The sequence below is a fragment of the Zootoca vivipara genome, chromosome 6 (assembly GCF_965207765.1).
Source record: "Zootoca vivipara chromosome 6, rZooViv2.hap1.1, whole genome shotgun sequence".
In the NCBI taxonomy this organism is placed as follows: Eukaryota; Metazoa; Chordata; class Lepidosauria; order Squamata; family Lacertidae; genus Zootoca; species Zootoca vivipara.
The window spans coordinates 63,001,452-63,013,504 of NC_142589.1; the positions used below are offsets into that span (position 1 = coordinate 63,001,452).

General features: G+C 47.6%; 1 protein-coding gene across 3 annotated transcripts; it reads right to left on the reverse strand.

Moving 5' to 3' along the window:
- Nucleotides 1–7,550: 7,550 nt before the first annotated feature.
- GPR3 (G protein-coupled receptor 3) lies at nt 7,551–11,574 on the reverse strand. Of its 3 annotated transcripts, none has more exons than XM_060275762.2 (2): nt 11,262–11,574; nt 7,551–9,921 (listed from the first exon to the last, which is right to left on the reverse strand). In XM_060275762.2, the coding sequence occupies exon 2, from the start codon at nt 9,903–9,905 to the stop codon at nt 8,916–8,918; it is 990 nt and encodes a 329-aa protein (XP_060131745.1). In that variant the 5' UTR covers nt 9,906–9,921; nt 11,262–11,574; the 3' UTR covers nt 7,551–8,915. The 3 variants fall into 3 exon arrangements, with proteins under 3 accessions (XP_060131745.1, XP_060131746.1, XP_088528512.1); XM_060275763.2 differs by having other exon boundaries at nt 11,151–11,544; XM_088672386.1 differs by lacking the exon at nt 11,262–11,574 and adding an exon at nt 10,590–10,722.
- Nucleotides 11,575–12,053: the final 479 nt, after the last annotated feature.

Here is a 12,053-nt window from a genome sequence, read left to right on the forward strand (position 1 = left end):
GAGCCCTTCAAGAAGAGAAGAAGAGTTTGGATTTGATATCCCGCTTTATCACTACCCTAAGGAGTCTCAAAGCAGCTAACATTCTCCTTTTCCTTCCTCTCCCAAAACAAACACTCTGTGAGGTGAGTGGGGCTGAGAGACTTCAGAGAAGTGTGACTAGCCCAAGGTCACCCAGGGCACCCTGAAAGAGAGGACTGTAAAGTAGGACACATGGCCACCTTACATTGCATGGGTTGGGAAGACTGTAAAGTAGGACACATGGCCACCTTACATTGCATGGGTTGGGAAGACTGCCAGCCTCCTTCTCCAGCACCCTTGATAGCACCAGAAACCCTCCATCCAAGGTAGCTGCCTACTTTCCCACCATACTCGGTGTGAGATAACTCTCCTGGGTGATAGCTGAGCGGCATCAGCAATGCAGATACACCACCACCCCCGTTCGTTAATGTCCCTATGGTGCCAACATTAAGTGAGGGGCATTATCATGGTGGTGCACAATAAAAGCACACTCATAAAACAAGTGCAAAAGTAATACTCATGAAACAAACACAAAATATATCACAAATCAGATGAACTTTCAAAAGAAAATCAGGGTGGGAGCTGGGAAGTGTTGAGAGATTTGGGGAGGAGAGATTCTTGCTGAGAAAGAGGCAGGATTGTTGCTCTTGACCCGTGTGGAAGCATTGGGGTGCCTGTAGCTCTTAGGACAAGGAACTTTGCAAAGCATCAGACTGTGAGCAAAGTGTGAACCAGATCGGGCCAAAGGCACCCTGTTCTTCCCGTTCTCTCTTTTTTTTTTTGGAAATATTTTTTATTAATTTTACAGATTACAAAAAAGATATATATAAGAAAGACGCTTACATAGACAGATTTTCCACCTTCTTTCCACCCCCCTCCCATGGGCCCTCCCCTGCCACAGGAGAATCCCATGCAGGCGGGCAGTTGAAGATGGTCCATTTTGTGGTTGAGTTTATGTCCCCCCCCTCCCCCAGAGTCCCCTCCTGCCACCAGAGAGCTCCAGGGTCAGAAAGCAGAGAGACAACCACCCAGCTATCCAGAAAGAAAAAATCTATACTAAAAAAAAGAAAAAAATTCAGAAAAAATGATAGAAAAGAAAAAAGACAGAAAACAATAATAAAAACAATCTTTTTCAAATTTACATTAATAAACCATATTTTGTGGGCTTCCCCTACCTCCCCCCTTTCCCGGTTTTCATCCCTTTACTATCCTCTTTAACAGTTTCCTTATCTATAAACTGCTTACTTTTCCTCTTCATAAATTTTTTTAAACTTAGCTAATACCATTTTCACTAAATCTCTTAATCCCTATAATTCATAATCCAATTTTTCTTCCCTCGCCTAATTTCCCCCCCCAATAGACTTCTTAAATTTTTTAAATCCCTAGACTTCTTTTATTTTAACTTTTCCCATAATCAACTCTTGCACTCTAACAAATCCCAATATAACCTTTCTTCCCCAAATTCCGGCTACCTCCCTCCAATCCAGCAAGTTCCGTAATCGACAATCCTAATTTGATCTTGATAATCCATCCTAATAATTACACTCCCATTCTTCCTTCACCCCACCCCCTTTTTCCAATGTTTTGCCCCCCAGATATCCATGAGGGCCCCCTGAGTTTCTCCCCTTCTTAAGTTGTTCATGTCCTTCTCCTTGTGGGAAATCTGTAATTCCATTGGTTCCTGTCGTTCCCTCCTCAAAGGAGGGGTACTCCGCTTCTCTTTTTGTAAAACAATGTCAACTTTTCCCTTGTGGTGTGCTTCATTTTGTGTTGTATTGTCCCAGTCATCATCATTGTTATCTTCATGCTGCAAATCAGAATCCACCTCATTGTCAAAATCATCCAGATTGCTGTCACTGTCATTGTCACTATCTTCCTCTTCCATTTCCATTTCCGTATCTTCATCATCTGAAAAATCATATTCAGCGATCACCATCTGAAATTGCTGCTTTAGTTCTTGCTGTTGAATCTCATCTCGGCATAGTCCTATTTTTAGTTCCCACATGGCTGTCAAAACAATCCGCTGGAACTCAGGCGAGTACCTTTTTGTTGACATAGTTCCATCTTGTCAAGGTCACTACTTATCGTGTGGGGTGGAAAATGGTCGCTGCTTATTTTCCCAGTCTCAGCAAAGTAGTTGCATTTTCCAATTCCAAATTCACAAAGATCCAAACCAACATTTCACAATCCAAACATTTCAAAAGCATATACTTCTAACTTCTTAAAAGTCTAAATGAAATAAAGCTCATTTATAAGTCCTCGTCAGCTCACTTGGTTGTCTGGGCTGCCGGCTCCCGGGGAAACAAAAGGCTTTCCTCATTCTTTTTCATCTTTCTGCAGGGAATCGTCCTTCTCCCCGTTTACCCTGCATCCAGGGGAGAACTTTTTTATGTCTTTGAGGATACCTTTTAACCATTCAGTTCGTGGCTTCGGGTATTTATTTTACTGTTCCTTAGCCGCCGGTGGGAGGGGGTGGCTTCCGTTTTGTGTCCCTCTCTCCCAAATCCAAATTAATCCAAATTAATATTCAATATCCAATCCAAATTTGAAAGCTTACTTACAGTCTTGATTTCTAATTCTTTCTTTTGGAAGAATCCAGCGCTCTCCGCCTCCGGCTCGGAGCTTCTCTCCGCTAGAGCGACGATGGTGCTCAAAATGGCCCCCGCGACTTCGACCCTTCTCACTCCGGCGCTCTTATTAGGGCAGCCGGATAGTTGGGGAGTCCGGTTTGGGGCTCTGCCGAGCAGTTTTGCCCCCGGGACGCTCGACCCGGGGTTCTATGGGGTGCAGCGTTGCTCTCGCTGCCCTCCCTCCTCTAGCAGAGACGGGCTGTCTCGGAGCGAGACAAAAACCCCGCCGATCGGTGCTGGCGCTGGACCGGAAGCCCCCTGTTCTTCCCGTTCTCATCCTAGTCCAGCACCCTGTTCTCACCATGGCCAACCAGGTGCCTATGGGAAGCCCAAGAATGTAACATCAGGGAAATAACACCCTCCTCACCTGTGATTCCCAGCAGCTGGCTTTCAAAGGTCTGGTTCTGGAGGTAATGTAGCCATCGTGATTAGTAGCCACGATGGGCCCAAGTTCCTTGATTTCAAAAGGCTTAGGGGCACACCACATTTCCTTGGTTTGGGGGGGGGGTGGAATCATGCTGTTAGGCTCCCTCTGTTTTAATTAAAAAGAAAAGTAAGTTGGCTACATGAAGAAACTGTTGCCTCCTCTTCAGGAAATTAATGTGATTCTCATCTTTTCCGTTGGAAAGTACTGTTTCTTCTACAGAGGTGTTTGGTTTCTAATCTCTCTCTGAACAGTTTGCTCCGATCTGAAGGTCTGGAGCCGATTCTCCATGGAGCAGCTGCCTTAAAAGAACAGGAAGGACCAAACTTTCACAGCATGGATGCAGGATGAGGTCAGCGCTTCATCCCTCTCCTTGCAGGAAGGGTGATGTTTTCAGTGACAAGGTTTCCACAATCCCGCCCCCCCCTTCTTCTTTTGATGATTCCCTGTGTTCCTTGCTGTTGCTGTTGCTGTTGCTGTTGTTGTTGTTGTTTTGCAGGGTTGCCATATTCCCAACAGTGAGAATCTGTTGATTCCCAAATATTTATCCCCAATAAATTTAAGTTTTGGGGATGGTTTTCAATTCTTAAAGCATTTTTTCCCTACTTGCCATACCTCCGGGTTTCGCCCTACTTGCCATACCTCCGGGTTTCCTGGGACACTTTGCCGATTCAGCGAAAATCCTCCCAGATTCCTTTTTGGCAGTCTGATTCCCGGATGTGAATATGTGATATGGCAGTTCTATTTTAAGGGTGTTTCGGATATCCATGATGAGATACAAAATCAAATGCTTTTGTTAATTTTAATAATTTTCAATATTTTAAATATGCTGCTGACTCTGCATTTATTGGATTGCATACAAAGATTAGTGCCATGAACTGGCAGGACTACGGGGAAGGGGGAGGAGGAGGAGGAGGAGGAGGAGGAGGAGGAGGAGGAGGAGGAGGAGGAGGAGGAGGAGGAGGAGGAGGATCTCAGCGAGGGGTTTAGCCAGGACTGGTAGAAACGAGGGCAAGCTGGGGATGGGGAAGGAGATGTTAGTATAGGAAGTACTCACAGGGTGGCAGAGGAGGACAGGTGGATGGGAGTCGGTGCACAGAAATCAGAGCAGCAGGACCCATCACCAGAGCCAGAGGAGCCCCTGTCTCCCTGAACACAGCAGGCTCTGAGGTGCAGGGAGCAACAGGCAGGGTGCTCCAGGAGGCTGAGGCAGGCAAGGGGCCAGGTGGGGCTCGCTAGTTCTGGGAGGAGGGGTGTGATTCCTCAGGTGGAGCTGGCTTGGAACAACAGGTGAGGGTTACCTGCCTCGTCAAGCCCAGATGCTGCGATCAGCATGCAAAGTACCAAAGGGGAAAAGAGCTGATATGCTGTGTCTGCTCAACTGCCCATGTTGATGGACCTTGGATACTCCTGGACCTCCATGGGACTGTACTTTGGGCTTGACACTGCACTGCATCCTGACTTCAGACTTGGATTGACACTGAACCCCGTTTCCTGACCTTCAGCCTTTCAACTTTGGATCTTCGATTGTGGAGTTTGCGGATGCTGATTGACCCTCTGATTTTGAACTTGGCCTTAGCACACTGTCTGGCTGCCAGGTAGGCCCGGGGGCTCAGGACAATTAGCAACTGAGTATAATCAGGTGGTTTCCTGGGACCACACATGTGCTGTGATTCCTGTATATTCCTGCGTATAAGACTGCTTTTTTAACCCAGGAAAATCTTCTCAAACGTCGGGGGTCGTCTTATACGCCGGGTCATATTTCTTATACGGTGAGTTTATCCCAAATTCTATATTTTAACTGGAAAAGTTGGGGGCCGTCTTATACGCCCAGTCGTCTTATACGCCGGAATATACGGTAAGTGTCAGGCTAGACCAGGCATCCCCAAACTGCGGCCCTCCAGATGTTTTGGCCTACAACTCCCATGATCCCTAGCTAACAGGACCAGTGGTCAGGGATGGTGGGAATAGTAGTCTGGAGGGCCGAAGTTTGGGGATGCCTGGGCTAGACGGAATCCTGGGCTCCATTGCAGTGGAATAGGGATGAGGGGGTGAGTCAATGTGTTTCATCTCTCTCCATTGAATCAGATTGCAGTGTTTTAGCTTACGCCCCCTCCTTGCCAGAGCAATGTTATACTGACACAGGAGCCGGTCTGAAATGTCACTCTAGAAGTAACTCTTTGTGTCCAAAGACAACGGAGTCTTACAGCATTGTGGACTAGAGCCCGTCTTCATCAGATGTAAGATAATATCTGTCTGCAAATTTCTTCTCTAGAGAATGTTTAACCTGCTATTCAGCCAAAAAGGCTCCCAGAGGAACTTACCATCATTTGATTAAAACAAGAAAGGATTTTAATCTAAAAGACGCAACACAAAAGGGGATGGGGAGGGAAGAGGGGGGGACACACACATTCTTTAAGTTAAAGAATAGTAGCTCTTATAATGGCCAGCTGCTATGGAAGCAGTTCAGGGGCAGGAAGAGCCCAGTGGAGCTGTTATTTTGATGGAGCTGCTTCTCATTGCATGAGGCTGATGAATTTCCAAATCATCATACAGTTAAATCTGGTGCCATTGATGTCGATGACCTCTAAAGGGTTAAGTGTGTACCAAAGGTCCACATGTGTTAGCTTGGCTTACTAGGTAACCATTATTTGTGATCACCACCAGTTTGCTTCCCCATATCTTCCGGCATGCACAGGTGACTTGGGAGAGAGGCAGGGCCTTCTCTCATCTGGATGGGGTTTGGCGAAAATGAGAAGCAGAAGGATTCTCTTCTGCAATTTTTTACCTCCTCAAAAACTGCTGTGGAAATAAGACCTCTAGGGTGGCAGTAGGTCAAGTGTTCAGCTCACCTGTGGGTTGGGGGTACTTGACTCTGATGTGCTGATTTGTGGATTGCTGGTCTATCAGAGTATGATCCAGTAGATCTGTTCAGGCTTTCAGGTGCAGTGGAAGACCCTTCCTTGTTTTTGCTGCAACACACTAATGTGGCTAGGAGTTCCCAGGAAATGGTGGGCAATTTGGCTTTGCTCTGCTGGTTTTCCCACTCGGGGCCAATGAACACAATCGGTCAAAGAGTGTCCCAACCCTATGCTCCCCTTGCTTGGTCTGGCCAGAGCCACAAACTCTAGGGCCCCCCACCCTGCAAGTGACAGCACAGAGAGCAGCAAATGATCTGAAAACAGGCCCTGGATCAGCACTTGATCCAGCTTGGGCCTGTGCTGGGGCTGATCACCCCATCTCCCTTTCTCCATCTTATATGAAATATTCTATAGTTGTGTAAATGATTACAGATGCTCCTTTTCTTATTTTTCCTTTTAGAAACATGTTGGCCTTTTCTACCAAAAATAAGAAATAAAAATGCTCATTTCTAAGACAAAGGGAGCTGTCTGGTGCTCTCGTTCCACTAGCACGAGGATTTACACTTGTGCAATGGAACTCCCCGCCCTCCTCTTCCTCCTGCACATGCCCCCTGCCCTCCCCAAACCTGCTCCGGAGGGTTGGGGGAAAACCCAGAACAGATTTAGGGGGCACATGGCAGGCAGAAGAAGCAGGGGAAGTTCTGTTGCACACGTGCAAATCCTTGCATTGCTGGAACAAATTACTCAGCGCTGCATTGGATATAACCCATGTGGTTTTGCGTGGCAGAAGCAGCAGTAAACTGCCGTCACCACAATGCTATCATTTGAGAGAGTCTTAAATGAAAACTGCACATTCTCAAAGTATTTCTTTTCCCCCTTGGGGTGAACAAGTAGTTGTGAAGCAGAGGTCACATAACCTTTTGGATCTTGTAGGGATCTTTGCAAGTCAGAGAGATGTTGTGGGAACCCCACCACAACAAAACACACTCCACTACCCGTTCTGTTAGCTCCAGTGGGATGTTAGTTTGAAGCCTTCAGTGGGAAGAAGGGTGGGGAGGGACCCTGGGGGCCTCGGGGGGGGGCGCATGTGTGCCAATGGGCACCATGTTGGCAACCCCAGATACTACTTTGGGCCGAGAAGGGGCATGTTAGTTGTGTGCTTCACAGCTTGAAGTAACACACACAGCTGTTTTTAAAAAAGGACCTTGTACATGGCCTATAAGACCATGAAATGAAGATCTGAAATGAACAGCATGCCCCACTGTCTTTGCATGTAAAAGCCTACTTTCTCAGTGACAAGAATACCGGTAGCTCTGTGCAGGAGTGTCGGGGCAATACTTTGCTGGCAATTGCTTTATGGAAAAGATAGCTGTGACTCAACTCGCAGAGTTTCATATCCAAAATGAGTTTTTGCTGTCAAGGTGTTTTCAACCTGAAATGACTAAGTAGGCTGCTGTTTGTGGGTGCAAGGCAGGGGGAAGCAACAGGTTTAGGGGTGAGAATGCGCAGCATCGGCACAGGAGCCCTTTCGGTCTCTGCAGCTGGCCCTGGAGCAACCTCTGCCATCTGCAAAACAACAACCACCCCACCCCACCCCCAAAACAGCACGCAGCCATGTGTATCACAAAATTATCTTTATTTCTCTGATGGCTGTAAACAAAAGTGTACAGTACTTCTCAACTCATACAGAGCCTTTTCTATAAGCTGCTCTGCAACGCAGTAGTAAAAACATCAGATTTCCAAAAGTGCCTTGTTACATTAATGTCCTTGCCAGGATTTGTGCAAATTCAGAGGAGCAGGGGAGGAAATAAAGTATATAGATCAGCTTGCCCCAGCCCCTTCCTGGATGTTACTCGACATAACCCCCCCAGATGGCCAATGCTTGGGACAATGGGAGCTTTTGCCCAACAACATCTGGAGGGCACCAGGTTGAGAAAGGTTGATTTATAGACTATGTGATCCATGGTTTTCAATGTTGGCTTTTCTGTTTCCCCATAGTCAGAAATGCCCCCTCTTCTCCTGTGCATGACAGTTTCTAGTGCAATGACTGTGATCCTTAAATCACTTATTTTAGAGTATTACCTCTGAGGTTCATGACAGCATGATCCTAGGCATGCCTACTTAGATGTAAGTCCCACTGAGTTCTGTGGGACTTGCTCTCTGGTAAATGTGTCTAGGATTGTAGCCCTAGCAACATATTAATCTCTTTCAACTCACATTGTTTATAGCTAATAGTTATACATTCCATTTGTTAATACTGGCTTTGCTAGACATGCAAAATAACCCTCCTCTCTCCCTGTTCACCCACCTTCGTATTTTTATGTGCATTAAAACAGAATGAACACCAGAGGGCAGCAAAATACAGAACAGGGGAAAATCTATTTTGTGTCTAAAAGCTGGAAAATACAAATAAATAATGTGTACATTTATTTTAGAAGCTGGCGAATTTCGGGTCTCTCTCTTCTTCCTTCAGTTGGGTGGGGTAGGAGAAATAAAAGATGGAGAGGGGGATACAATGGAATTTGTCTAAATGTAGAAAAATATTTTCTGAAGATCTGAGGTAATTAAGGCTGTAGGAACTCAAAAAGCAAGGTCAAAAGGTCTTGAGGTTTCTTCCCATTTAAGAAAATAATGCATTACAAAGATCTCAAACAAACAACTGACATCAGATTTTGGACATGTAACTAACACACAGACACGCACGCGCACGCACGCGCACGCACGTGCACACACACACACACACACACACACACACCAATCTGTCCGAAACACATTTGAGTTTTTTTTAAAATGTATGAATTAAAAAAATAAATGATATATATTTCTCTCTTCTTTCCCTAAGTGAAAAATAAATAAAAAGACAAAACGGCAAGTTCACTCACATGAGGGAAAGGACATTAGGAAGGGAAGAAATGAAGGAGGGGGGAAGGATTTTTGCGAATTAGTCTTTGAGCAGCGCAGGATCCTTGGGAGTGTGATGACTCAGACGTCACTGGGCGATCTGGATCGGAAAGGCATGGTGGAAGAAATGCAGCCGCAGCAGATAGTCCACAAGACTTTTTGGATTTCTTGGTTCCTGAAGGCATAGATCACAGGGTTGATCATGGAATTGTAGGTAGCCGGGAGTATTGTCATATAGGTGTAGAGAGCTGGGTACGTGTAATCTCCGAGGAGGCAGTAAATGGCAAAGGGGAGCCAACAGGAAGCAAAAGTCCCCAGGATGACAGCCAAGGTGGAGATGCCTTTCCTGGTGGTGACGTAGTGCGAAGTGGCCAAGAAGTGTCTCTGGAGGGCAATCTGCTGTGCATGCCTGCAGACGATCTTGCAGATCTGCACGTAGAGCTGCAACATCATGGCAAAGATCATGAAGAAGGAGATGGAGAGGATGATGAGGTTGTTCTTGGTCAGCGGCTTGACGATGCTGCAGGTGGAGTGATCCTTCAGGCAGTTCCAGCCCATGACGGGCAGCAGTCCGAAGCAGATGGAGACCCCCCAGGTGAGGATGAGCATGATGTACGTCCGGGTCACCGTCCGTTCTGAATAGTACGTCAGCGCATTGTAGAGGGACAGGTACCGGTCTATGGTGATGGCCAGGAGGCTGCCCACACTGGCAGTGAAGGAGCACACCAAGAGGCCCACTGTGATGAGGTTCACCACCTGGGACTGGATGCAGTAAACAAAGGCAAAGTGGAAGATGAGGCCCAAGCCGGCTAGCAGGTCTGCGGTGGCTAAGCTCCCTATCAGGAGGAACATCGGATTCCGGAAGGCAGGGGTGTAGAAAATGATGGCCACCACAATGGCATTCTCGCAGGAGATGATGGTCCCGGAAACGCAAAGCACAACGTCCCAAGGATTCAAGGGAAGAGGAGGAGGAGCTTCGGAGAGATACAGGGAATTGCTGCTGCCATTGCTGGGCAGGAACCAGCCGGGCTGCTGGTCTTCAGTGGCATTGAGGCGTACCTCCTCTTTCATGCTGTCCTCTGGTGACCTGCAGTGGCACAAAAACACCCACTTAGCATCCTCTGAGACATGGTGGAAATTGGCAGGTGTTTGTAAGTGTCTTGGGACCAGAGGGTGTGTGTGTGTTGATGGAGGTGGGTGGGTGGGGGTATTAGAACGAACTCCAGCCTTTTAATGGTGGTGGAAATCGAGGCAGAGGTGAACAGGCTACCTTTCAGTGCTGAAGTTTGCTGCTGGTGGTAGGAGTGCCCATCAAAATGCCACCCCTGTTGCACGTGATGGCTGCATGCTTCTTATCTATGGTCTCTGGATGGGATATTTCTGGCAAGGGCCTGTCACTGTTTGCCATCATTCCCCCCCCCCTCCTTCCTTTTTTCTCAAATAAAGCCATCAAGATAAAGGATAGTAAACAAAATGCCACTATTGTTTCTGGTCAACGTACGCTTCCCCAGATTACATCATCACTGCGTACCTGGCAATAATCTCCCTTCCTTCCTTCACCCCCTCCCTTGCCCAAAACACACACAAACTGAGCTCTCTCAAATCACCAACTTTCCCCAAAGTTTACGCAAGACTATAATGGAAAACTGTAAGATGGCAATGATGCCTTTCAGCACAACCCTTAGGCTGATTACAATCTTTTGGCACCAAAAGTATCACCGGTGGATTTGTAAGGTCTGGCACCAGCCTGCTCACCTCAGCCTTTGCCACGGAGCTGACATTGTTATTACATATGCCAAAGACCCGGTTTTGCTCCCTTTTCTTCTTTGCTTGTCTGTTGTACTAACCCCCAACATTCAGTCTATTTGGTCATCATGCCATGTTGTGCCTAGAAAAATTCAGGCAGTTATCTATTAGAAATTATTTCCCCCAAATTCATATTGCAGAGCTACATTCTGGTTTGCTTCCTGGAGACAGGGGGGCTATAGTGGGGAATGCTATATGTGGGTGAGAAAGTGAGACAGAGGTTTGGATGCTTCTAAACCCCTTCCTCTCTTTTGCCGGGGGATTAAGAATGCATGCACACCATACCCCTTACAGAGCTACAATTCCCAGCACCCTTAACAAACTACAGTTCCCAGGAGTCTTTTTGGGGGTGTCCTTTAAATGTATGGCATGTCTGCAACCCTGTCCAGGTCTACTCAGAAGTCAGTCCTATTTAGTTCACTGAGGCTTCCTCCCAGGTAAAAGCATACAGGATTGCAGCTCTAAGGCTTAATTTTTAAATGGATTTTTTTGGGGGGGAGGGGGTCTCACCTTTTGCATTGGGAAAGGGGCTTTGATGCAGAGAAGCTGGTCTGTCCTGAGCATGTCAAATACTGCGGAAAAGAGGAGGGCGGCGGCGGCGGCGGCGGCACCGGCACTTACCTCGGGTGATGTTCCAGAACAGGAGGCTGCACATTCAATCGGGATGGAGGGGAGGGGGGTCCGCTGCCTTGCGCGTCCGATTGGGTGGCTGCAGGACAAGGAATCCGCCTCTCTCAATGCAGATACCCGCGGTCCTCCTATACCAGGAGGGCTGCGGACTGCAGGCTCCGTTGCAGCTGCAATCCGAAGAGCAGTGAGGCTGGCTGGCTGGCAGACTGGCAAGGAGAAGCGCGGAGTTATACTTGAACAAGCCCCCTTTTTGAGGGTGACTCACACTTCAGGCTTCGGGGCTGGGGCGGCTCCTCCTCACTTCGCATGTCTTTCTCCCGGGTGACGTCAATGGGCGGCGGGAGCCAATCACCTGGCTGCAGAGGATAGGGGCGCGCGCATAGTAAGGCTGGAGAATTCCATTCATAAAAAAGGGAATGTATGCAAAATAATAATAATAGACAGCACCGCTGGGGCTCTTGATGCGTAACCAGCAGGTGCCCTCCTCCTCCTCCTTCCGCCCACCCTGTCCTTCCAAAGTCCTCTATGGAAAAGGAATTGTGAAGGAAGGAGGGGGGCAGGAAGAGGCTCCCCAGCCCCAGGATTCCCCAACCGGGAGCAGCACTGTGGTCCAAGCAGGGCCGGATTTTAGTCTTTCAAATATCAGGAGTACCCTATGCTGGCTCAAAAATTCGGCACCTCCCACCCTCTCGCCTTGTCTTCTGTTCAATTCACTATGTCATAGTTGTGGCACCCGCTAGGCTAGGTGCCCAGTGCAGTGGAACCAGTCATGCTGCCCTAAAT

Bases quoted from the DNA above. Each gene is read 5' to 3' on its own strand.
- GPR3 (XM_088672386.1), bottom strand. From the start codon at position 10,690: ATGTTGGGGGTTAGTACAACAGACAAGCAAAGAAGAAAAGGGAGCAAA. The intron at 9,922-10,589 runs GTGAGCAGGCTG...GTGCCACTGCAG, and splicing joins GCTCCGTGGCAAAGGCTGAG to GTCACCAGAGGACAGCATGA.